The sequence below is a fragment of the Bos taurus genome, chromosome 17, assembly GCF_002263795.3.
Source record: "Bos taurus isolate L1 Dominette 01449 registration number 42190680 breed Hereford chromosome 17, ARS-UCD2.0, whole genome shotgun sequence".
Classification (NCBI taxonomy): Eukaryota; Metazoa; Chordata; class Mammalia; order Artiodactyla; family Bovidae; genus Bos; species Bos taurus.
The window spans coordinates 55,546,905-55,574,207 of record NC_037344.1 but is presented as its reverse complement, the minus strand read 5'-3'; the positions used below and the strand labels follow the sequence as shown (position 1 = coordinate 55,574,207).

Below are 27,303 nucleotides of genomic sequence, written 5' to 3'. Positions count from 1 at the left end.
ATGCAGGCAACCAACAGAATGGTAAGAAAAAGTAAATCATGGCTGCTTTAAACTTTGTGAGCGCTTTGTTACACAGCCCTGGATGACAGAAACAAACTGACTGTAACAGCCCAATAGCAGCCTCCTCAGCCAGAACCAGAAGCGTGATGAGCCCTTTCCTGCCCGCTCCCTGGCACTGGCCAGCACACACCATTAAAGCAGGGGTCACCCCACTACACCTCTGCACGCGGCTGAACCTAGCCCACCAGGTCGGTCCACGCCCACCACTAACCCACTGCCCAAGTGGCAGACGGGAGCTCCGCTCCCAGGATGCCTGCTCCTGAGCCACCTCATCAGTCACAAACTGACCAGTGAAGCCAGCTGAGGCCACAGAGTCTGCCGCCTCAGATAACCAGGCTCTACTGAGAGCCGGAGGACGATACTAGAGCAGCCCAGGCTTCCTCAGACCCTGCCGCTTTCTTGTGTTGTGTGGCACCTTCCTACTCTGGGTGCAATAGCTGAGAGGCAGGCACAAGCTATAGGGGCCCTACTCAGCACCACAGTGGACCTGCCCCCAAGCAAGCGCCCAGTAGTGGTCCTGCTGACCATTGGTCAGTGCCACAGTGGGCCCCTCCCCAAGCAAACAACCGTTACTGAGCAACTGTCAACTAGCCACTTTCGGTGGTCCTGCTCAGCCACTGGTCGGTGCTACAGTGGGCCCTTCCCCAAGCAGGCAACCGTTAGTGAGCAACTGTTAACCAGCCACTTTCGGTGGTCCTGCTCAGCCATTGGTCAGTGCCACAGTGGGCCCCTCCCCCAAGCAAGCAACCGTTAGTGAGCAACTGTCAATCAGCCACTTTCGGTAGTCCTGCTCAGCCATTGGTCAGTGCCACAGTGGGCCTCTCCCCCTCTTGTATATAAACGGGGCCAGAACTCCGACTGAGGGAAGATGGTTTTCTGAGATGCCAGTCTGCCATCTTCTCCATCTGCTAGCTTTCCAATTAAAATAGTTATTCCTTGTTCCAACAACTCATATCCTGATTTATTGGCCTGCCCTGTGGCAAGCAGAACAAGCTTGGGCTCAGTAACACGACTACTTTTGAGTCACCTGGAGAACTTAACTAAAAACCAAAAACCAGATTCTCAGGTACCATCCCCAACCTACTGAATTAGAATTTACCAGTCTGTAGCTAAGAATATATTTCAGTAACACCTCCTCCCAAAACAGTCAGACCTCAGCCAGGTTTGTGAAGCACTGAGTCAGACCACACTATCTGTCACTGTAGAGTTCTGCCACTTCCTGGGAAAATAAGATTTCCCAGTTTTTCTCTCCTCTGATGAGTTTAGACTAAGTAGCAGTTCCCAAATACAGTACTGAGTCTTAACAAAGTTTTCACGTCTGTCATAAAGTAAGAAAAAGTGAACACTGCATGATGACTCTTTTATAAAGCTAAGTGTATTCAAATTGTAAAATGGTCCTTTATTCTGAAACAACATCCTTCCCCTCTTAGTGTTTTTTTAAAATATCCTCTCTTTATGAAATAAAAGGACCAGAAGATAATAGCGTTTTCTTTTTTGTGTTTTTTTACATCCCTTACTTAGCAAAATACAAAGTTGGCAAACCTCAGTCAGCCTAGCAAATTTGTAAAATTTTGCTGGCTCAAAAATCTAAAAGCCTGCCAACCACTGACCTGGAACTCTTGGGGAGGTACTTACTGTCAAGTAGAAACTGAGACCCTATCTACATGGAAAACAAAACCACTACTCTCTAACCAAACCTCATTAAAAGGACACTGGGATAGGGATAAAGTGGGATAATCAGTTAGTTTAGAAATCCCACGAGGGGATTAAAGACAAGAGGGAATTTTAAGGGCATTTGGGAGACTGTTATAAGCTAATGATCACTCTAGAAAAGAACCCAGTAACCTAGCAACAATCTCCCCTGATGGCTCAGATGGTAAAGAATCTGCCTGCAATGCGGGAGACCCGGGTTCAGTCCCTGGGTTGAGAAGCTCCCCCTGGAGAAGGGAATGGCTACTCACTCCAGTATTCTTGCCAGGGGAATTCTATGGACAGAGGAACCTGGCAGGCTTCATACAGTCCATGAGTCACAAAGAGTTGGACCCAAAGGAGCGACTGACACTTTGACCTCAGTAACAATCTACACTACCCTGAAGGAAGACCAGATGCATCCATTTGCCAGGCACACTCAAGCCACAGGTGCCAATAGTTTAAACACAAGACAATAGATATCAGGTCTGAATCTTGTTACATGAAGTCAGGGAGTTAATGATCCTTGAAGAACAGCATTTCTGCAGGTGGTCAAGACAGGAAGAGAGGGGAAAAGGGAAAGAAACTAGGTGAAAGGGGTCATAATATCAAAACCTGAGATGAATTACCATATTTTAGTATATATTAAATGACCTTTCTTCTGTTAACATACATATGATTTAAATAGCGCCCTGACAGTCCTCTTTAACCACACAGGGTCAAAGGAGAACTAAAGACCTAAGCCTTGAACTCTACCCCAAAATAAGGAAGGTGGTCTACTCCACTCCCCACTTTTTCTTTGACTATAAAAATATAGCCCTCTTTGTTCTCAGTGCTGTGCTCCCCTGCCAGACTATTTGTATCTCTCACAAGCATCCTCTGCTAATAAACCCACTCTTTGCAATTTTCATGCTGAAAAGAACCTGAGCTTCAGAAAGTTCTGACATAAGGTGAGCAGTTTCAATTAAAAGACAATGACTTTGACCCCCACACTGCAATAGAAGACCCAGTGCAGCTGAATTAAATCTAAAACAACAACAGTGCGTTCAAGTCCCCTCCTAACTCAGGAATGATGGATTCAAGTCCCAATCTGAGTTTTGGCTAGGTCCAAGTCCCACCCGAGAAGGAGTGGGGTTTCAGCTGGATGGGGGGCAAAAACAGTATCCTTATTCTGCTTATATTAAAGCAAGTGCTAGGGTTATGCTATGCTTGCAAATAACAGCTTTTCAGGGCTCAGGGTGGAACTTGTTTTAAAAAAAGGATGAATTGGGGATTTACACACAATCTTTGCTGGTATAATGACATTTAAATACAAGATACACTTACTAAACTCTGATATACACTGGCAATGTTGCCCAGCAGTAACACACCCACACCAAAAATGGGGTATGGCTTTGTCATTTAAAAGCTGCGTGATTCTGAGCAAGTCTATGTCCCTCTCCATATCTGCACATTATAAGAATTTTGTCATAAGTTGGAAGTTTGGGAGTAAAACAATTAATGGGTTAAAAAGTGGTAGCGCTCCAGTCAGGTGAGGTTAAAAATAGACCATTCATAAGAGAAAAATACCTCATGACTTAAATGGTGACCCACAGAACAACCGAAGCTTTCACTCTGTCCACATTCTGATCTGTTTGAACATTCCCCAATACCAATATCTTTGGGAAAATGTCCTCAAGAACATATTAGTAGTGAAACTAATATAACATTGTAAATCACCTTAGGTTTATCATTATACAGATAATCCTACCAAAATGCCTTATTTAGTAGTTACTGCTAAGTGAACATAAATTTATTATCACTGTAGCTAATACTATTTCTACACTCATCATTAATAATTGCTATCATTTTATAAAGGACTTACCAAAAGATGGGCAAGAACTAAGTACATGAATTATCTCATTTAATCCTCATAACTTTGTAAATTAGGTGCTATAACTTCTATTATAATACAAAGAATGGAAAATGGATCTAGAGAAGGCAACTGATTCACCCAAGGTAACACAGCTAACACATTCTGAGGCCAAGATTCAAACCTAAACCTTCACCACTATCTGTATTTTCTCTCTGACTTATTAAACAAGGATTTCTACAACAAACAAAAGAATTAGAAATCTACTTGGGAAAAAAATCTCAAACATTAAGTTTTAATCCTTTTGGGGGTGATGGAAATGGTCTATATCTTGAGAGGAATGTGGGTTGTACAGGTTTGGTATTTACCAAAACTTTTTTAAAACATAAACATCCCTTGAATGAAAAAGATTTCTGTATTTCTATAGGATTACACCCATAGAAATTCCAGTCAAAAGAGCGTCTTTGTTCATTTACTTTTCCTTCTTTAATAAAAGGGCAAACTTTAGTGCAAAAGTGTAACATGTGTGAAATCCTCAAAAAGGTCCCCCTTCCAGGGCAAGTTCAGCCACCCATTCCTGGCACAATGGCTCCTCTTTCCACAACTTTCAGCATATATAAAAGACCAGAGGAGATTTCTCCTAGATTCGCCTCAGTCCTCTAACAAATTCCTGTAACTTCTGAGTCACAAAGAGGTTCCAAGGAACCACATACAGGTGAGCGAAGTTGACAAGCCAGTCTGTTACCTGGAAGAAAAGATTCAGCCTGGAGGCCCGGCTGGCAATGGATTCAACAGTACCAGCGTCCAGTAGATTCCGTGCTCCATACTTGAACTTCAACATCTCCCCACTGGTGATGAAAGTAGACAGGAGGAGGTTAGTGTATTCTGCTGATTTGAGCGGGAAGGGTTTGAGAGATCCTGAGCTTTCCCTCAAGATATCAGGGGTAGGGAGGTGAAAAATCAGCCACCACTGGGTCTTGGGAAGCTCAGTCTGGTGACACAGATTAAAAATCAGACTTTTATTCAATGTAACAGGAATAACACTGCAACACTGACCTGACATACTCACTCACTTAAAATTTGTTTTATAACTGCAGACAGTGACTGCAGCGATGAAACTAAAAGATGTTTGCTCCTAGGATCATGGCATCTGGTCCCATCACTTCATGGCAAATAGATGGGGAAACAGTGGAGACAGTGGCTGACTTTATTTTTCTGGGCTCCAAAATTACTGCAGATGGTGATTACAGCCATGAAATTAAAAGACGCTTACTCCTTGGAAGGAAAGTTATAACCAACCCAGACAGCATATTCAAAAGCAGAGACATTACTTTGCCAACAAAGGTCCATCTAGTCAAGGCTATGGTTTTTCCAGTGGTCACGTATGGATGTGAGAGTTGGACTGTGAAGAAGGCTGAGCGCCGAAGAATTGATGCTTTTGAACTGTGGTGTTGGAGAAGACTCTTGAGAGTCCCTTGGACTGCAAGGAGATCCAACCAGTCCATTCTGAAGGAGATCAGTCCTGGGATTTCTTTGGAAGGAATGATGCTAAAGCTGAAACTCTTAATACTTTGGCCAATTGATGCGAAGAACTGACTCACTGGAAAAGACCCTGATGCTGGGAAAGATTGAAGGCGGGAGAAGAAGAGGACGACAGAGGATGAGATGGTTGGATGGCATCACCGACTTGATGGACATGAGTTTGAGTAAACTCCGGGAGGTGGTGATGGACAGGGAGGCCTGGCGTGCTGCAATTCATGGATGGGGTCACAAAGAATCAGACATGACTGAGAGACTGAACTGAACTGCTCCTAGGAAGAAAAGCTATATGACAAATCTAGACAGCATATTAAAAAGGAGAGAGATCACTTTGCCAACAAAGAACCGTATAGTCAAAGCTATGGTTTTTCCAATGACTTCCCTGGTGGATCAGACGGTAAAGCATCTGCCTACAATGCAGGAGACCCAGGTTCGATCCCTGGGTCAGGAAGATCCCCTGGAGAAGGAAACCCACTCCAGTACTCTTGCCTGGAAAATCCCATGGACAGAGGAGTCTGGTCGGCTACAGTCCATGGGGTCACAAAGAGTCGGACACGACTTAGCGACTTCACTTCACGGTTTTTCCAATAGTCATGTACGGATGTGAGAGCTGGACCATAAAGAAGGCTGAGCACCCAAGAATTGATGCATTTAAATTGTGGTGATGGAGAAGACTCTTAGTGCTTTGGACAGCAAGGAAATCAAACCAGTCAATCCTAAAAAAAATAAACCCTAAATATTCATTTGAAGGACTGATGCTGAAGCGCCATTACTTTGGCCACCTGATGCAAAGAGCTGACTCACTGGAAAAGACCCTGATGCTGGGAAAAACTGAGGGCAGGAGCAGAAGGGGCAACAGAGGATGAGATGGTTGGATGGCATCACTGACTCAATGGACATGAGTTTGAGCAAACTATGGGAGAAAATGAAGGACAGGGAAGCTTGGCAAGCTGCAGTCCATGCGGTCACAAAGAGTCAGACATGACTTAATCACTGAACAACAACAACCCCCCTTAGAATATAAGCTCCACCAGGGCAGGGACTTTTATTCTAATATAATGGGGACATACATAGCCTGGGACATAAATGCTAATAAACAGTTATTGAACAAATGATTGAAAATAAGTAAATTACATAATACAGGTATGTTGGAAGCTATGGGGTTCAAAAAAAATAATAAATGGAGGAAAAAAAAAAAAACAAATGGAGGAATTGGGGCATGGTGGTGTGTGTATACAGAGAAGGCAATGGCACCCTACTCCAGTACTCTTGCCAGGAAAATCCAATGGGCAGAGGAGCCTGGTAGGCTGCAGTCCATGGGGTCGCTAAGAGTCGGACACAACTGAGCGACGTCACTTTCACTTTTCTCTTTCATGCAGTGGAAAAGGAAATGGCAACCCACTCCAGTATTCTTGCCTGGAGAATCCCAGGGACGGGGGAGCCTGGTGGGCTGCCGTCTATGGGGTCGCACAGAGTCGGACACGACTGAAGCGACTTAGCAGCAGCAGCAGCAGTGTGTGTATAACAGTGTAGTCAGAGTAACTTCACTGTTCAGTTTAGTCGTGTCCCACTCTGTGCGACCCCATGGACTGCAGCCCACCAGGCTTCCCTGTCCATCACCAACTCAGGGAGCTTGTTCAAATTCACGTCCATCGAGTTGGTGATGCCATCTAACCATATCATCCTCTGTCGTCCCCTTCTCCTCCTGCCTTCAATCTTTCCCGGCATCAAGATCTTTTCTAAGGAGTCAGTTCTTCGCATGAGGTGGCCAAAGTATTGGAGCTTCAGCTTCAGTCCTTCCAATGAATGTTCAGGATTGATTTGAGGATTGAGTAGTTTCATCTCCTTGCAGTCCAAGGGACTCTCAAGAGTCTTCTCCAACACCACTTCACTGAACAGGTAACATTTGAGCCAAAATCTGAAGGGAGTAGCAGCAAGCCTTGTTGATATTTGGGTAAAGAAAAGTATCCTGGGGTCAGAGGGAACAGCCAGAGCTAAGGTTCTGAGGCAAGACCTGGGCTTCTCTAACAGTAGCTGGGAAACCACGTAGGGCTGGAACAGAGTGAAAGAGGCAGAAAGTAGGCGGTGGCGGGCTGGGGCGAAGAGTATGAAGACAACAAAGTAAGTTAAGGTCACACAGATTCTAAGGCGCTGCCGGCCCCGACTAGCAATGCCGACAGGAGGCAGGGCAGAAGAAACACAGGACCCCACCCAGCTGGAGAAAGGAAATTCCTCTAGCCTCAGCACTCCCCAGCCAACACTGCGGCTCAGACGGGGGATATGCCCTTGCACCGCCAGCCTGGGAAGACCTTCCCGACCCCCCGCAACCCTCAGGGCGGGACCGCCGCCCTCCCTGCTGCGAGAGGCAAAGCCGGGGTTGGTGTGGTGGAGGAGGCCCTTCCCTTGGTCTGCAAAGTGGGGAGAGGGAGAACTGGGCTTGGGGAGACCAGACTCACCGCTCAGCGTACCTCGCCGTCTGCGCACCGCCCTGCCCAGTACCTCCCGCGTCAGCGTTTGAACACTGGGAACGGCGTGGGTGAGGCCAGCCACGTCTGGACCAATCAATGTTCCCGCTCGTATGATGGACAGTTCTATCTCAACCAGGTCCTGCCCAAGTCCTTAAAGGGACCAGGGAAGTGAAAGAGAGGGCCAATGAAATTGTTTCTTCCGCCGGCAGGGCAGGTCTTGGAAGTTTGAAATTGGCGGTTAAGCAGAAGGATACAAGGTTTGAGGACGCGTCTGTTTATGTCTGGGATATCTGAGGAGAATGCTGGGGCAGTGGCCCTTGCTCTCATGGCCACCTGCAAGGAGGAAGGCAGCCCAGCCCCTCTGATTGGTGATCTTGTTCATCAATCCTGGCTAAGGTAAAAGTACTTGTTACTTTGTTAAATAAACCAGCTGGTTCTCTGCTAACAGGCTACAACTGAGGCTTTGAGTTTGAGATTCCACCCGCCTCAATGACTGGTTGTCGACTGCAACAAAAAGCCGATGGTATTGAAACTGTCTCATAGAACATTTTAAAGCAAAGACAAGAGACCTAAACAGTCGAAATCCAAAAGGCCAACAAATACATGAAAAGGTCTCAACATCACCAGGAGACATGTACAAGAATGTACAGATAGTACCATACAGCATCATGGAAAAAAAAAAAAAAAAAAACTGGAAGCAACCCAAATATCCATCAGCAACAGAAAGATAATTTTTTATATTGCAGTGTTTTCATACAGCAATAAAAAAGAACTACAGCTGAACACAACGACATAATGCGTTTCAAAACAATCCTGAGTGAAGAAAGCATAACAATAGAATAAAGTATGTTTTCTTTTTCTTATTGAAGTATACAGTTCATTTACAATGTTGTGTTTCAGGTATACTGCAAAGTTATTCAGCTATACTATATTCTTTTTCAGTTTCTTTTCCCTTATAGGTTATTAAAGTATGTTTTCATTAATATAAATTTCAAAAGCAAAACAAAATAAAATATTTAGTGAAGGATGTACCTACAGGTGATAAAATCAGAAAGTAAAGCAGATCTCAGGTTAGTAGTTATCAAGGGGATGGTGTCCTTTCAGGGAGTCAGGATGCTGCCTGCTAAGTCGCTTCAGTCGTGTCTGACTCTGTGTGACCCTATAGGCTGCAACCCGCTAGGCTCCTCTGCCCATAGGATTTTCCAGGCAAGATTACTGGAGTGGGTTGCCATGCCCTCCTCCAGGGGATCGTCCCCACCCACGAATTGAACCTGCGTCTCTTACGTCTCCTGCACTGGCAGGCAGGTTCTTTAGTGCCACCTGGGAAGCCCCAGTTAGGATGCTACTATGATCTAATTCTTAGCCTGACTATAGTAATAAAATAGATTATTGTTTTATAATTAGTAAGTTGTGTGTATATTATATGTTCTATTTTGGAGAAGAGAATGGCAACCCACTCCAGAATTCTTGCCTGTAGAATCCCATGGACAGAAGAGCCTGGTAGGTTACAGTTCATGGATCGCAAAGCGTTAGACACAACTGAGCGACTAAACACACACACGTGTTCTATTTACATATATTTTTAAAATTTGAAAGGGAGGCAGTCCTTTCGGTACTTTTATAATCCCTACACTACTAGAACTAGAAATGTGTTTTCATATGCAGGCCCACACACTCATGCGCACATCAGTACAAAACAAAGTACAAACTTGCTTAATACACTTTTTTCCCCAGAAACATAATTTGCTATTCATCCCTGGGACAATAATGACAGCTACAATTTATCAAGCCCCTTCTCTCTTTTTGTCTTTATCAAGTACATCTCATTTAATCTTTGCTAAGTCACTTCAGTCGTTTCCGACTCTGTGCGACCCCATAGACGGCAGCCCACCAGGCTCCCCCATCCCTGGAATTCTCCAGGCAAGAACACTGGAGTGGGCTGCCATTTCCTTCTCCAATGCATGAAAGTGAAAAGTGAAAGTGAAGTCGCTCAGTCGTGTCCAACTCTTAGCGACCCCATGGATTGCAGCCTAACAGGCTCCTCCGTCCATGGGATTTTCCAAGCAAGAGGTACTGGAGTGGGGTGCCATTGCCTTCTCCGATTTAATCTTTACTATAACCTAATACTGAGAGGGAGGAATTATAATCCACATGTTATAGATGGGGAAACTGAGTCTGAAAGATACTCCATGAATAATCTGGAGTTGATTTTCTCTAGGTGATGAAGCTAGGTTTGGAAGTCCTGGACTATCTGACTCCTAATCCATTTCTCTATATGAAACCTGCCTCTCAGAAGATGTTAGAAATTTTCCCATCCTCTGCTTTTGTCATGTTGCAAGGGCTGACCCAGTCCAGAAAAATGTATGAAAATAAGAATTACTTCTAGGGACTTCCCAGTAGTCCAGTGGTTATGACTCCACTCTTTCACTGCCAAGGGCCTGGGTTCAATCTGTGCTGGGGGAACTAAGATCCTGAGAGTTGAGTGGCTTGGCCACATTTAAAAAGGAAAGCAGGAGGGGAGGAGGGAGGGAGAGAAAGAAAAAGAAAGACTTCTAATGATGTAAGAACGTTAGCAAAAGTTCGGGGATGGTAAGTTGAGGAAAAATGCAAAGTGGGTCTTAGCCACTTTTGACTTGATAGAATCTCAGAAAGATGTGAATGTGGATCTAGTCAATGCTTCTGGTTTTTCTAATGTTGCTGGTTTTTCTAATCCAGGCAAATCTATTAGTTTTCAAGTGTCAGAAATAGGCTTTACCCGAATCATGGGACTTGTTTATCCTAAATTAGAATACAGTGTTAACAGCATGATTTTATATTGCCCTGAATCCTGCCTACTAATATCCTATTAGAACAATTGCTGGTCTTAGGAAAACCTGTGTGAAACCGAAAAAAGAATACACGATAAATAAGAAGAATAAAGAAACATAAAGCAAAAACCACAGGAACTCCACCAGTTTTCTTTCAAAAGTAGTAAGTAACTGCACAGGAAGCAATATGAGGAAAGAGAATTAGGAAGGACCAAGAATGGTGCGCCAGTACTAAAAGGATAATACTGCCAAACAGAATTAACCATCAGTAAAACTAGACTGAAAGCTGGCGCCTTCTCTTTGTTCTTGCATAAAATGAAACAGTTACTAGTTCTGTGCAGAATGTGAATCCCTGAGGAATACTGTGATGGAGATTCTGGAAGAACATCATTATAACAGAGTCATAATGAAGGACATTATGATGTTCTTACATTCAATCTTTCGTTTGTTTTATCTTTTAAAAAGCATTTATTGTGCCAAGCACCAGGGATACCAAAAGGAAACAGATACCCTCCTTGTCAGTTTTTGAAAAGTCAGTTACAGTGGGGAGATAGAGCTATGGGCAAACGATTGTGAAACTCTGTGATAAGTTCCTGTAACAGTGGAGATGCCAGAAGACTGTGGCAATAAGAGAGGGGAGGGCAGGTGGTATATCACAGCAAATACCCAAAACATGGAGACAAAAGAAATGTGGTTGCCCTCAGAGCATTCAACTGGACGATAAGCAGAGATACTCCAAGGCACCTTAAAGAGATAAGAGGAATGACCGTAAGACTCAAACTAGACTTAGTGGAACATTAAGAATTGTATCCTATTTGTAAAGCAGAAATAGAGACACAGGAATACAGAACAAAAGTATGGATACCAAGGGGGCTGGTGGGGTGGGTGGGAAAAATTGGGAGATTGGCATCGACATACATATATACTATTGATACTATGTATAAAATAGATAACTAATGAGAACCTACTCTAAATAGCAAATGGAACTCTACTCAAAGCTCTATGGTGACCTAAATGGGAAGGAAATCCAAAAAAGAGGGGATACATGTATATGTATAACTGATTTCACTTTGCTGTACAGCAAAAACTTATACAACATTGTAAAGCAACTGTCAGTTCAGTTCAGTTCAGTCGCTCAGTCGCTCAGTCGTGTCCGACTCTTTGCGACCCCATGAATCGCAGCACACCAGGCCTCCCTGTCCATCACCAACTCCCGGAGTTCACTCAAACTCACGTCCATCGAGTCAGTGATGCCATCCAGCCATCTCATCCTCTGTCATCCCCTTCTCCTCTTGCCCCCAATCCCTCCCAGCATCAGAGTCTTTTCCAATGAGTCAACTCTTTGCATGAGGTGGCCAAAGTACTGGAGTTTCAGCTTTAGCATCATTCCTTCCAAAGAAATCCCAGGGCTGAACTCCTTCAGAATGGACTGGTTGGATCTCCTTGCAGTCCAAGGGACTCTCAAGAGTCTTTGTACACACCATCCCCTTGAGGGACAGAAAAAGTATCTGAGAAGCTAACCCCATTCTAGGTATGAAGAGACAAAGTTATTCTGGTCCCTTTGGCAAGAGTTCCTCAAGCTATTTTGGCAGTGGTAACTACTAAGTCATGTTTCTAGAAAGCAGCATTAGCTGAGTGCTTTCTCAGAGCAAGCCATATCCCAGGTATGACCTGTTTTCCCCACCACTGATATGAAAGACGCTTCCAGGTCATATACGAATGTCACTTGTTTTTTAAATTATACATGTTACTGAATGTTAGGAAAAAGAATAGCTAGTCCACCAAACCAGGTATTTAGACTACTTAACAGTATCCTGACTTTTACCCTGTCTACTAGCATACACTCCCAGAGGTTACAATCAAAAATGTCTCCAGACTTTGCCAAATGTCCTCTGGAGGGCAAAATTGCCCTGAATTGAGATGTTTGACACGAAAATTTCCAATGAATACATCTTTGAAATTATTTTACTTATTTATTTTGGGGCTTTCTCCAGTTGCACCAAGTGCGGCTGCCCTTCTTTGCGGTGCGTGGGCCTCTCACTGTGGTGGCTGCTCGTTGCAGAGCACAGGCCTTAAGGCATGCAGGCTTCATAGGTGGGGCACACAGTCTCAGCAGTTGTGGTGCATTGGCTTAGTTGCTCCAAGGCATGTGGGATTTTCCCAGACCAGGGATCAAACCCGCGCAGTGCAGGAGCAGGATTGAACTCGCATTTTCCCCTGCACTGTGCCACCAGGGAAGTCCAACTTTTTATTTTTATTTTTTTATTTTTTTTTTTTTTTACCTTATGGCATGTGGGATCTTAGTTCTTCTACCAGAGATCAACCCACACCCCTTGCATTGGAAGTCAGTCTTAATCACTGGACTCCAACAGAGCTCCCAAACAAATCAAAATACATTTTAAATGTTTTGACATTTTTAACTGATTGTTAGAACTTCATTCTGACACCTTCATTTTCCAAATGTTTTCTGCAAGTTTGTATGAGTTCCCATCTATGTTTTTGTGGGTGGGTTTTTTTTTTTTTTTGCCTTCTTTGACCTTAGACACAGTGTCTAACAAGGAAGAATGAATTTTCAAAATTCAATTAAACAACAATTAGCCTTTCTGCCATTTAATCCTAGACATTTTTTCTATAACACTGGGGCTTATCAGTTAATTGTGTTGCTTCAAAAATGTCATAAACTGTAAAACATACCTCTAATCCTTCAGCCCACTGATTTCAGGAGTGTTTATAACTTCCAATCCATTTATAATACAAGAAATTTAGGCACCTGACTCACAACAACTCCTTTCCAAGGACAACTAGAAAAAAAAAAATGACATCAAATCCCTACACTGTTTAAGAGAATTAAAATAGAAACTACAGACTGGGAGAGAAAAGATATATCCAATAAAAGACTGCTATTCAAAATATACAAAGAACTCTTAAAACTTAACAATAGGAAAATAAGAAATTGGATTTTAAAATGGGCCAAAGATCTTAATAAACACCTCCTCAAAGAAGACACACAAATGGCAAATAAATACAGGAAAAGATGCTCCCCGTTATATGTCATTAGGGAAATGTGAATTAAAACGAGATATCACTACAGTCCATGGGGTAGCAAGGAGTCGGACACAACTGAGCGACTAACACACACACATCACTACATACCTATTCAAATGGTCAAAATCCAGAAGACAAAAGCAAATGCTGGCGACAATGTAGAGCAAGAGGAACTCTGCTTTGTTGCTGGTGGCAATGCAAAATGGGACAGCCACTTTGGAAAGACAGTTGGGCAGTTTCTTACAAAAATAAACATTCTCTTACCATATAATCCAGCAGTCACACTCCTCAGTATTGACCCAAAGATGCTGAACACTATTGTGCATACAAAAACCTGCACACAAATGTTTATAGCTGCTTCAATCATAACAGCCGAAACTTGGAAGTAACCAAAATGTCCTTCAGTAGACAGATGGATATAAACTATGGTACATTCCAGGCAATGGAATATTATTTGGCACTAAAAATAAATGAGCTATCAAGGCATGGAGGAAACTTCAACGCATACGGCTAAGTGAAAGAAGTCAATCTGAAAAGGCCGAATGATACTGTTCTCTTTATTTCTCAACTTCTATTAAAACACCTGGGGATACGGCACTATAAATCCTTTCAGTTCTTCATGTGGGGAAGATACTATCCAGCCTTGTATAGCTCTTTTATTTTTCACTTATTTTCACTTGTGGTTAAGTATACATAACATAAAAGTTACCATCTTAACCATTTTAAAATTTACAATTTGGTAGCATTAAGCACATTTATATTGTTATGCAAACATTACCACTGTCCATCTCCAGAGCTCTTTTCTTCTTGCAGAACTGAGACTCTGTACCCATTACATAGTAGCTCCCCACTCCCTCCTCCTCTGAGCTTCCTTATAACTTCTATTCTTTCTGTCATTATGAGTTTGCCTGCTCTAGATACCTCAAATAAGTGAAATCATGCATTATATATCCTTTTGTGTCTGGTTTATTTCACTTAGCATATTGTCTTCAAGGCTCACACATGTCATAGTATGTGTCAGTACTTCATTGGTCTTTATGGCTGAATAATATTCCATTGTATGGATATACCACATTTTGTTCATCCATTCATCTGTTGATGGACACTTGAATTATTTCCCAGTTTTTGGCTATTATGAATAACACTGCTATGAACACTGGTGTACACATATCTCTTTGAGTCTCTGCTTTCAGTTCTTCTGAGTATATACCTAGGAGTGGAATTGCTGGATCATACAGTAATTCTATACTATTTGAAAAAGTGACAAACTGTTTTCCACAGGAGTTTCACCATTTTGCATTTCCACTTACAAGGCATCAGGGCTCCAGTTTCTGCATGTCTTCAACACTTGTTACTCTCTGCGCTTTTTTTTGTAAATAAAAACCACTCCTAGGGAATTCCCAGGTAGTACAGTGGTTAGGACTTTGTGCTCCCGCTGACAAGAGCCCAGGTTTAATCCCTGGTTGGGGAACAAAAATCCCGTAAGTCTCGTGGTGCAGCCAAAATAAAAGGAGATGGGGAATATAAACCTGCCTCAGGAATGAGCAATACCATCTGATATGTGTTTACTAAGGAGAAATAAAAGCATGTCCACAAAAATATTTTAAAATAATAATAACAACCACTCCAAGTGGGCATGAAGTGATTTACTTTTTTTTTTTTTTTTACTTTCTTTGTTTAGCAATAGAAGATTTTCATATGAAATGCAGGCATCTCTCCAGATCACATTCATTCCACACTGTCTAATGAATCCTATATTTCATTTCTAATAACCTTTAGGCTCTTGCCTTGGAGACTACTGGGCTTCCCTTGTAGCTCAACTGCTGAAGTATCTGCCTACAATGTGGGAGACCTGGGTTCAATCCCTAGGTTGGGAAGATTCCCAGGAGAAGGGAAAGGCTACCTACTCCAGTATTCTGGCCTAGAGAATTCCATGGACAATATGGTCGGACACGACTGAACAACTTTCACTTTCACTTTGAAGACTACTACCTACTTCCACCCGTGGCTTCCTCATCTCTAAAGTAGCTAAGGCACCATTGCTTACTCTCTATTTGCCGCACCAGAGCAGTAGCGCCATCTAGTGGTCATGACAGGTAGTTGCAGGAGCAACTCCCAATATTTCACTAAGACTTTATTATTATATACCTGGTGATGCCCATCTGGTATTAGCATGAAAAGCGAAATCGGATTCGAAAAATGGTGACTTTTACAAAAATTATATAGATGGGCTTCTCCCCAAATGACAAAGCCTTCTCAGTGTCCTTTTAATTACACCCCTTCCTAAAATAGGAACAATAGGAATGCAGCTGACATTTTAAATGCAACTGGCTTGTTGAAAAATCTGTCCAAAAAAGAAATACTTTTATTTTTTTTCAATCTCTTCTATCAATCATCTTCTATCGAATCTCCCTTTTCAACCTTTTAAAGACATCTCTTCAGTTCAGTTCAGTCGCTCAGTCGTGTCGGACTCTTTGCGACCCCATGAATCGCAGCACGCCAGGCCTCCCTGTCCATCACCAACTCCCGGAGTTCACTCAGACTCACATCCGTCGAGTCAGTGATGCCATCCAGCCATCTCATCCTCTGTCGTCCCCTTCTCCTCCTGCCCCCAATCCCTCCCAGCATCAGAGTCTTTTCCAGTGAGTCAACTCTTCGCAGGAGGTGGCCAAAGTTCTGGAGTTTCAGCTTTAGCATCATTCCTTCCAAAGAAATCCCAGGGCTGATCTCCTTCAGAATGGACTGGTTGGATCTCCTTGCAGTCCAAGGGACTCTCAAGACATCTCTTGGAAACAGTCTAACTTTCAGGTTTTTTCAAGTTTTCACAGTTTCTAACACCTCACCCTTCTCCTCCCTAGAATAGGAGCTTTGGAGTAGGGTGGGGGAGTGGTCTTGTCTTTATGCTGTTCCCACCCCTCCTTCTTTCTTTAACACTTCTCTGATGTTGAAAACAGAAACTAGAAATTATGGAGAAGGCCCCACCCTACACAATTTTCTAACATAAGAAATGGGTCCCTTTTCCAACTACTCGCCCCCCAGCTCACACCCCTAACTAAGTTCTAAGGTATCTACTAATTTCATTTGTGCCCCACCCAACATCAAGAGTTCAAGCTGCTTCATTTATTTTATTATTATTATTTTGGCCATACCACGAGGCTTGTGGGATCTTAGTTCCCTGACCAGGAATTAAACCCAGGCCTTCAGCAGTGAAAGCAGATCACAGGAATAAGAATGAGAAACAAGTATCACTCTTAGAAAATGAGATGTTATCATTGGACAGGACTGTAAACCTGAAAAAAACCAAGAGGCTCAACTAAGAAACTATTAGAGCCAACAAGAAATCTAAAAAATAGCCCACTATAAGATGAATGTTCAGAAAAATCAATAGCTTTCCATTATACCAGCAGCAACCATTGAGCTAAGGTTAAGGAAAAAAAAAATTCTATTCCAGTAACAACAAAATATCAAGTTCCTAGAAATAAACTCAGTAAGAGCAGAGGCCACATAAAGAAAACTACAAAGCTTGACTACAGATGTAACAACAAGATTTGAGTTAAAAAAAAAATGAAGAGGCATAGCTTGTTCCTAATTAGGAAGCATCAACATTGTAAGAATTTCTTTTCTTTTCAAATTAACATAAACATAAAACACAGGATAAATAAGCTACAGCCTATCTGAACAATGGAATCCTACCCAGCAATAAGAATGAAAGAATGATTGATACACGTAAGGACACGGAAAAATCCCCAAATCATTAGGCTGAGTAAAGGAAACCAGATACAAAAGAGTACATACTGTGTGATCACATTTATGTAAAATTCTAGAAAGGAGAAAAAATGATAGCAGATGGAATTGGTAGTGGAAGTGAGGATTAAATGTGAAAGGGCGTGAGGGACTTTTCCAAGACTGTTGAGAATGTTCTATGTCTTGATTGCACTGCTGGTTACATGGTGTATACATCTGTCAAAACTCATCTAAATGTATCCCTAAAATAGTACATTTATTGTATATGAATGATACCCCAGTAAAGCTGAAAAAATTAAATGCAATTCCAACTAAAATGCAACTCAAAAAAACCCAACTTTAGGGTTTGGGGGAAAGGTGTGGCAGAGACTTAAGGCACTGAAAGTAAAATTTGGGGGGAAGAATAACTGCATGAGGCCAGCTAAGAAAAAAAAAAAAAAAAAGGCATGGATGCATGCAGAGTCCTTCATCAGCAAGTTCACTGACCATCCTGGTCACTCTGGGAACAAGATGCCTTCAGCTCCTCCGTAGTCCCCTCCATCACGAAGAGAGTTTCCCCCATGGGAAGAGAAGGAACAGTCTCACCCCCTTGCCGTATCTCCACCCTATACAGCCTTGCATCAGGCTGCAGATAGCAAAGGAGTTTGATTCCTTTTTACAGAAGAGGAGGACCTCAGCTGTTTTCTTCTCTTTGAAATGTGGGGTCCATGAAGCTATTTTCATTCTCAGCTTTCCAGATGCCCTTTCCAGAGTTGTCCTATTACCAAAAGGCCAACAAGAGATTTAAATTCCTTTAGGATCCCCCCTTTATCACAGAGGGCTCCAAGAATATATAATTTCATGGCATAAAAAACAGAGCCACCTGTAAACCAAAATACATTCTAGGGTTTTAAGAGGAGAAATGTGCAAACATCAGATGGTAGATTCCACCACACACTAAGCAAGAGAGACGAGAATAGGCATGAATTGGTTTTGCAAACTTCAAGGTTGGCTGTTATTTAGGATGAAGCACTTGAGAAGGGAGAATGATGGGTTGATGCATCAGGATCCTTTGTGTTGGCTGTAGACAAAAGTATGACAGCGTTTTAATATAACTAGTTTTTGGGGGCATAAAAATTTTCCATGACCATTAAGACATTTCTCTTTCAATTGGTGTGCTTGGAGGTTTATTTTTAGAAATGAAATTTCTCATTAAGGAGTGATGTGGTTTGAAGATGATCACTCTTCCAAGCTAGTTTTCTCGCCGCTCTCCATCAGCAGGGTCCAAAAAAACCAAATTTGGCGGGGGAGGGAAAGGCTTTCTGCCTTCAGGAGCATGATTTCTAGCTCACTTTTCTTTGCCAAGTAACAAAAAGGCAATACACCTAAGATCCTCTGCCAGTTTTTCATTCTGTGTAGCTAAGATTCTGCAAAGATTAAGAAATCATTAAGATCTGAGATCTATTGGAAATATTCGTGGCAGCCAATCAATGACAAAAATTGGGGCCTATCTCTCCATGGTAACTGGTGGAGATAGTTTTCTGTTTTCTGAGCCACTGGAGTATCTCTTTATTCACTGTTGGTCAAGAAAATGAGAACAACCCTATAAGGTGCTCTCTACACCTGTTGCAAACTAAATGGACCATATCACTCAGGCCCGTCTCTATCAGTTATCTAGTGCATTACCACAAACGTAGAGGTTTATCATCTCACCATTTATAAGTCAGGAGTCCAGGCACACTGAGACAGAACCTCTGCAAAGCTGCAATCGAGGTTTCAGTCGTATTCAGTGGTATCATATCAAGGTTTGACTGGGGAAGGGTTTGTATTTAACTGCATGTGGTTGCTGACAGCATTTGGTTCCTTGAAAGCTATAGCTGTAATTTCCTGCTGGCTGTCAGTGAAGGTCACCCTGTTTCCTGTGATGTGGTCTTGTTCATAGAGAAGCTCACCAAGCTTATTTCCTCAAAGCTAGTACAGAAGAGAGTCTTGCTACAAAACAGACATTACAGTCTAACATAATTTAATCACAGGTGTGACAGCCCATCACTTTTTTATTAATTAATTCGTTAAGTTTTTGGTTGCACTGGGTCTTTGTTGCTGAGCACCAGCTTTCTTCAGTTGCGAAGAACAGGGGCAACTCTAGCTGCAATGCAGGGGCTTCTCCTTGAGGTGGCTTCTCCCGTTGTGGGGCACAGGCTCTAGGGCACATGGGCTCCAGTAGTTGCAGCACTCAGGCTCAGTGGTTGTGGCTCATGGGTCCTAGAGCACTGGGACTTCAATAGTTGTGGCTCATGGGCTTAGCGGCTCCATGGCATGTGGAATCTTCCAGAACAAGTGATGGAACCCGTGTCCCCTGTGTTGGCAGGCAGATTCTTATTCCACTGTACCACCAGCCCATCACTTTTGCCATATTCAAGTCCCAGGTCTCATCCACACTCAAAGAGGGGGTCACACAGGGACAAGAGCACCAGGAAGCCTAGGTGTTGGGAGTGGCCTTAGAGTCTGCCTTCCACATTGTCCAGTCTGGCTGCCTATACCACCTTAATTTAAGTGAGGATGACTTGGATTAAATGGGGATTACTCCATCCCCAGTGACTGACAGATGGACCGCCCTCTGCCATAACTCCTTCAAGAACAGCATCCACCACACAAGTAAGGGCAATCTCGGGCGATTCTCTCATCTCCTTACCTCTACTTCTTTGTCCTTCTCTTGTCTAGCTCCCCTCAAAATACTGAGAGACCACACGGCTACTCTCCTGGAGGGCACAGCCAGGATTCCCACCCCGCCCCCCAGCGGGGACTTGCCTGTCTCTGAGAATGTAACCGTGTGTGTATGGAGGTCTCCACCACCACCCCTGTCATCGGCACAGTTGCTCAGTGCCAGGAAAAGCAGAGTGTTAGCCACGAAAGATGATGAGAAGAGTAGGAGGCATGACCTCAAGACGTTCACAACCCAGATGACCACTGTTCGGCAGTCTTACCCAAAGAGTGTAAGAAAAGGGTTTTAGTGCACCACTCCTGTCCACTGTGTTTGAATTTTAAAATAATGAGCATGCAGTGTTTGTGTAATCAACAGCAAAAAATGTATAAATTGTCTCCAACTCAGAGCATAGCTAGGAGTTGAGAGTCAGCATCTATGCAAACAGAATTGCAAGCATCCTTTGTGAACCCCACCACTCTCTCACACATCCTCTCAAACAGATGCTATAGACAAAAGTGATCTAAGCCTTCCTCCAGAGGTGGGTCTGTATATGGCATCAGTCAATCAGTCAAAGGTTTATCCATACCTTTGCGCTACAGTGACTGGTAGGGGCAACCCAACCAAAGCCAATGAGACATAAGGAGAGGCTTACTGTGATCTCTGGGATAGAAAAGGCCCCATCTTTAGGGAACTTCCAGGAATCTCTTCCCTTGTACCAGTGCTAGTCAAAAGGAACATAAGGTAAGTTTTTACATATGATTTTTTTTTTTCTCCAAGCCCTTTAATATCACTTGAACAGTTGAGGCACAAGCAATAATAAAACTCCATTTTTATGTTACAAGAAAGAAAATTTTGTATATCTGCATGATAGACCAATTTTCTCAAAATTCTCTTCTGCAGTGAAATAAACAAACACTCTGGTCCACAGGTTGATTCAACAAGGTCAGAAAGGCAGACGAGATGATAAACTCCCAAACTTAATGAGAAGTAGGAGGACTCAGATGTTTACTGACTGCCCATCACATGCTGCATCGGGTTTTGCACACTTTACCTAAGTAAGATGTGAACCTAAATTCCATTTATCTATTAACAGAACAGCCCTGATACCGCCAGGTAAGGCCCCATTTTAAATGTACTTCAAGGACAAATAATTCTTAATGTTCTAGTAGCTATATATTTTGTTTTTTAATTTTCTTTTTTAAAATTTGTTTTTATTTTATTTTTTGGCCATGTTGTGCAGCACGTGGGATCTTAGTTCCCCAACCAAGGATTGAACTCTGGAGTCTTAGCCACTGGACCACCAAAGAAGTCCCTAAAATTTATTCTTATTTATTTTTTACTTTTGTCCTAACCACACAGCTTACAGGATCTCTCAGTTCCCAGACCAGGGATTGAACCCAGGCCATGACAGTGAAAGTCCAGAATTCTAATCACTAGACCACCAAGGGACTCCCCTGGGTATGTTATTCACTCAGTCATGTTTGACCGTTTGCTACCCCATGGACTGTAGCCCACCAGGCTCCTCTGTCCATAGAATTCTCCCAGCAAGACTACTGGAGTGTGTTGCCATTCCCTTCTCCAGGGAATCTTCCCAACCCAAGGATCAAACCCACGTCTCCTGCATTGCGGGCAGATTGCTTATCATCTGAGCCACCAGGGAAGCCTAGTAGCCAAATTTTTAAAAGAAAAAAATGAAATTAGTTTTAATGATATAGTTCCATTTAACTCAGAATATCATAAATGTTCTCATTTCAAGATTAAAATGGTTATTTTACTTTTTTTCATTCTAGGTCTTTAAAACTGTGCATTTATACTTACAGAGTGTGTTGATTCAGACTAGGCACCATTCTCAAGAGCCACAAGGGCCTGGTGGCTACTGTCTTGGACAGTGCAGTCCTGGACAGGACAATATAAGGATGTTAAACTGGATCTGTACCTGTCTTGACTTCACAACTATGTGTGGGAAGGGGAGCTTGTGCTAAAATTGACTGCACCTAGGGAAGTGAATCGGAGAAGGCAATGGCACCCCACTCCAGTACTCTTGCCTGGAAAATCCCACGGACAGAGGAGCCTGGTAGGCTGCAGTCCATGAGGTCGCTAAGAGTCAGACACGACTGAGCGACTTCACTTTCACTTTTCACTTTCATGCATTGGAGAAGGAAATGGCAACCTACTCCAGTGTTCTTGCCTGGAGAATCCCAGAGACGGGGGAGCCTGGTGGGTTGCCGTTTATGGGGTCGCACAGAGTCGGAAACGACTGAAGCGACTTAGCAGCAGCAGCAGCAGCAGCAGGGAAGTGAATTGGAAATTAACTGGGACCTTGGTGATATCATTTGAGTCACCAGTGGAAGCATCGCTTAAAATGAGCATTACCTCAGGACATTTCAGTTTTGTGAGTGTATAAGTTTCCTTTAGTATTGAAACTAATTCAAGTTGAAATTTCTGTCATTTCCCATCAAATGAATCTCAACAGAGGGTAATTAATAAAATCAAGCAATCTGTATTGTGCCGGCACTAGAAGCATGGACAGTAGGCATAAGGATTTCAGAAGTTCCTCCCTAGAAGGCAACTTGACAATAGCAGGGTTTCTCAAGCTTGACATTTTGACCTGTGGGGCTAGATTGTTTGTTGTTGTTACCATTTATTTATTCAGCTGCACTAGCACTCAGGATCTTCAGTTGCAGAATGCCAGGTCTCTAGTTATGGCATGTGGAGTCTAGTTCCCTAGCCAGGGATCAAACCCAGGCCCCTTGCTTTGGGAGTGCAGCCTTAGCCACTGGACTACCAGAGAAGTCCCTGGATAATTCTTTATTGTGAGGATCTGTCTTGTGCGTTATAGGATGCTTACCCACTGGGTGCCAGTAGCACCATTTACCTCCAGTTGTGACGAATGAAAATATCTCTGGATATGGCCAAATGTCCCCAGTTGAGAGCTACTGAATTAGAGAGGGGATTTGCAATAAATCTGAAAGAAGAGGTGGGAGGTATTTATGTGGGGAAAGCATTTCCGTTGTAGGTAATGACATGAATAAAGGAATCAGGCAGAGAAAAAACAAAAGGCTCAAGAAGAAATCAATCAAGTCGTCACTGTTGAGTCCCAGCTGTGGCTGCCAACAACATCAGAGCATTCAACTTTATCTGGAAAGTCATTTTTTAAAAAATTCTATCAGACATTGTTAGTAGAAGCCTAAATCAGCACAAACCTTTTTGGAGGGCAATTTGGCAATATCTATAAAAATGAAAAATGTTTTTACCCTTTGTCCCAGTAATTCTTCCTCTAGGAATTTACAGAAAAAAAAAGAAAAAACTTTACCTATCAGAAAATAATAAAAATAATAATAACTGAAAAAGACAAATCATCATTAATTGGGACACGACTAAGTTATTATGGTAAAGCCACACAACTGAATACTACACATCCGTTTTAAAAATTTGATTTTGTGTGCACGAAGAAAAATGTCCAAGTTATCTTGTTAGATTAAAAACAAAGTAAGATTAAAAACAGGATGTACAGCATAATCCCATACAAATATAATAAGAATATCTGAGATGCTTGGAAAAAATAAAGTATATATAAAACTTTTTTTGAGAGAAAATATTTTTTTAATTTATTGTAGCGTAATTGCTTTACAATGTTGTGTTAGTTTCTGCTGTACAACAAAGTGAATCAGCCATATGTACACATATAGCCCCTCCGTCTTGGACCTCCCTCCCACCCCAATCCCCATCCTACCCATCTAGGTCATCACAGAGCAACAGGCTGAGCTATACATTTATCTTGGGGAGAATGCATGATAGAGAGGGGAAAGAAATAACAGTTATACTTTCTATATTGTTAGAAAAAAATTCAACCAAATAAATGTGAAGATCTAATTAGCTGGTTTCAGCAACTCAGGAAATCAGGCAGCATGGCATCTGGCACCTAGAAGGGCACTCCTAGAGACTGTACAAAATGGGAGGATTTTAGAAGGAAAAAGGAGGGGGAAGGGAGCGATTAGCAGGAAAAAAATTAAGGATCACTGTATTTTCAAGCTAGGATATCTTTTTGGTCAGGACATCATGTGGGTTACCTTCTCATCCTCTGTGGTGGGGAGCGTGGGGGAAATGGAGAGGATCCTCATAGCAGATTACCTCATTGCTGCTAATTAGAAAATCCCGAACTGTTTAATTAAGGTTGCACTTCTAGTGCTTCCCTGGTGGCTCTGTGGTAAAATCCGCCTGCCAATACAGGAGACACAGGTTCAACCCATGGTCCTGGAAGATCCCACACGCCTTGGGGAACTAAGCCTGTGCACCACATCTACTGAGCGTGTGCTCTAGAGCCCTCGAGCCACAACTATTGAGCCCACAGGCCACAATTTGTGAAGGTGTCGCACCCTAGAGCCTGTGCTCTGCAACGAGAGAAGCCACCACAGCAAGAAGCCCGAGCACGGCAGCTGGAGGATGGCCCCCACTTGCCGCAATTAGAGAAAAACCCAAGCAGCAATGAAGACCCAGCGCAGCCAAAAATAAATAAATACACTTATTTTTTAAAAATTTAAAAAGATTGCATTTCTAGGAACTCCCTGGCAGTCCAATGGTTAGAACTCAGCACTTCCAGTAGTGTGGGCTCAGGTTCAATCCCTGGCCCAGGAAATAAGATCCCACAAAGCACTTCCCAGGTGGCTCAGTGGTAAAGAATCTGCCTGCTAAGCGGAAGACCCGGGTTGGATCCCTGGGTCAGGAAGATCCCCTGAAGGAGGAAATGGCAACCCACTCCAGTGTTCTTGCCTGGAGAATCCCATGAATAGAGGAACCTGGGGGGCTACAGTCCATGGGGTCAGAAAGGGTCAGAGAGGACTTGGCGATTAAACAGCAACAGCAGAAGAAAGTTGCAGGACAGGACAAAGAGACTGCATTTCTGGTGAGGGTCAAAACTGCAACTCAATTAGGTATTAAATCTAGGTCTGGTATCATGGACTTTAGCACAAGTAATGCCATTTGGGGCCAGTGGTTTTTCTCTTAAACAATATATATTATACGTGTGTATGTGTGTGTGTGTGTTAGTCACTCAGTTGTGTCCAGCTCTTTGTGACTACAGCCTGCCAGGCTCCTTTGTCCATGGAATTCTCTAGGCAAGAATACTGGAGTGGGTAGCCATTCCCTTCTCCAGGGGATCTTCCCAACCCAGGAATTGAACCCGGGTCTCACTCATTGCAGGCAGATTCTTTACTGTCTGAGCCACCAGGGAGGCTCCAACAATATATATTATATATGCAATAATATGGAGAAACCTGTTTTATTTAAAGATTTATGTTATGTGGGCCATTTTTAAAGTCTTTTACAGTGTTTGTTACAATATTGCTTCTGTTTCATGTTTTGGTTTTTTGGCCACACGTCCTGTGGAATCTTAGCTCCCCAACCAGGGATTGAACCCAAACCCCCTGCATTGGAAGGGGGAGTCTGAAGCACTGGACCACCAGTGAAGTTCCTCTTATTTTCTTGACATCAAAAATTATCTTCCACCCCAACCCAAACCCATGGCACTGCCTTCCACTAGCCTACGAAGGAGCTTGGCTGGGAGGGTTAGGTGTGATTTATAGTATTAGCAAATTTCTGTTGGTAAGTGCTACAACCATGGCTACCACCATGATTTCATGGACTGGGAAACTGGAAAGAAACACACACTATTGGGTTTTTCAAGCGAGAAAAACCCAACTCCAGTGCCCATTCCCAGCCATTCTTGACAAATAATTGGAGAGTGAGCTGATTTCTTTTTTAAAGGGTTTGGAATACCATCAACCAACTACTGAGCTTTTCTCTTTTTGAGTGGGATAGACAAGTTGAGAGCCAGAACTGAGTTATTCCAGACCATTGAGAGGAATTTGTGCTGTGATAAGGAACCAAGACACAGAAAGGGAAAGAGGAGGCGGAGCCGGGAGAGGAGGCTGATATTTAGAGAAGAAATTCTGGTGGAATGAAGATGTTTAAAGGGAATTGCTGTGACGTTTGCTACGTGGTATGCAATATCATCCTTTTTCCACACCTTCTCCAAAAAATCCTCAGTAAAACTTATTGCTTCATCATGTACAGCAGATTGGAACTGATTTTCTAGCACTGCATTTAAGCCAGGAATGCAACCTCAAAGTGGACCGAGTGTGAGAGCTTATGGTTACTGTCAGGAGCCTTGCCACATCTAGGTTATATATTTTCAAACATGACCATGTTTGATGATTTTTAATAATTAGCATGCATTATTTGAGTTATCAGTAAAAATACTTTTTTTAAAGTTACCTACACTTAAGGACGTGGTAGCTTGAAACACCAATACTTTGGCCACCTGACGCGAAGAGCTGACTCATTTGAAAAAACCCTGATGCTGGGAAAGATTGAGAGCAGGAGGAGAAGGGGACGACAGAGGATGAGATGGTTGGATGGCATTACCGACTCAATGGACATGAGTTTGGGTAAACTCCAGGAGTTGGTGATGGACAGGGAAGCCTGGCGTGCTGCGGTTCATGGGGTCGCAAACAGTTGGACACGACTGAGCGACTGAAGTGAACTGAAGGACATGGAGTTGAAAGTTATTTTCTTACCTGACTCAGTAGAACATGGCATAGAGACCTTTGCACTTGTTTAAGGGAATCGAGTCCTGGAATAGAATCTTAAACCACTGGGTCTATTTAGAAGAATGTTTTGTTATAGAAAAGAATCTCCCAAAAATTTGTGTGCTTGCATTGTGTTTTTATTACAAACCTCTGGCAGAACTTCAAACACGCTAATAAGCCTCTCAAACAGCTATATAAAGAGAAGACATCTGTGCAGAATGGCCCTGTGATTCAAGTTTCTGAGATCATGGTGATCCTGTGGATGAGAAACCTGGAAGGAAAGCATTTGAGTCTCTGGCATGTTCTCCAATGAAGTGCAAATATGGATTCCTATTATTGTCAAGGCCTAGGAATTCAACCCTGAATGCTCATTGGAAGGTCTAATGCTGAAGGTGAAGCTTTATGTCAGTGGTATCTCACAAGATCACCCTCTTAGCTGCTCCCATTAGTGGATACTCCTGGGGCTGGCACCCATCAAACCAGTCTGGGAGAGAGATGCCCAAGTTTGCTGCAAAAGTACGCAGACTTGATGCTGTCTGGCTCCATCAGTGCATTTTCTAGCTTCCAGTCAGCCACCCAGGCTTCACCACTTCCCTTCTTTTTTGCCTTCTAAAGTTCCTGCCTTCCTAGTCCCTGCAAGCCAGCCTAGACTGACACACAGCCTTGCCTGGGTCCCCTGCTGCAGCTGCGGGATTCCATCTCACGCTTGCTGCCTGGGCCCCACCCCCTGCCTGAGCTCCCGGCTGTGGATGACTCCCAAGACTACAGCTCCTCAGCGCAGCCCTGATGGCTATTGTCACGCTATTTTGCTAAGTCAAATCACTTCCAA

General features: G+C 43.0%; 1 protein-coding gene and 1 long non-coding RNA gene across 10 annotated transcripts in view; one reads left to right on the top strand and one right to left on the bottom strand.

Annotated features, from left to right (window-relative positions):
• The window catches only part of CIT (citron rho-interacting serine/threonine kinase), a 175,299-nt gene extending 167,643 nt beyond the window's left edge, over nucleotides 1-7,656 (bottom strand). For 8 of the 9 annotated variants that reach the window (XM_024977733.2, XM_024977735.2, XM_024977736.2 and 5 more), the window contains exons 1-2: nucleotides 7,597-7,656; nucleotides 4,347-4,449 (exon numbers count right to left, since the gene is read on the bottom strand). In XM_024977733.2, coding sequence (XP_024833501.1) covers nucleotides 4,347-4,442 — 96 coding nt within the window. In that variant the 5' untranslated portion in view covers nucleotides 4,443-4,449; nucleotides 7,597-7,656. The remainder of the gene's footprint in view (nucleotides 1-4,346; nucleotides 4,450-7,596) is intronic. The other variant, XM_024977734.2, reaches the window with a different exon arrangement.
• Nucleotides 883-27,303, top strand: part of LOC132342617 (uncharacterized) — a 33,041-nt gene continuing 6,620 nt past the window's right edge. The window contains exons 1-2 of the long non-coding RNA XR_009491074.1: nucleotides 883-1,126; nucleotides 19,905-21,000. This is a non-coding gene — a long non-coding RNA (uncharacterized lncRNA). The remainder of the gene's footprint in view (nucleotides 1,127-19,904; nucleotides 21,001-27,303) is intronic.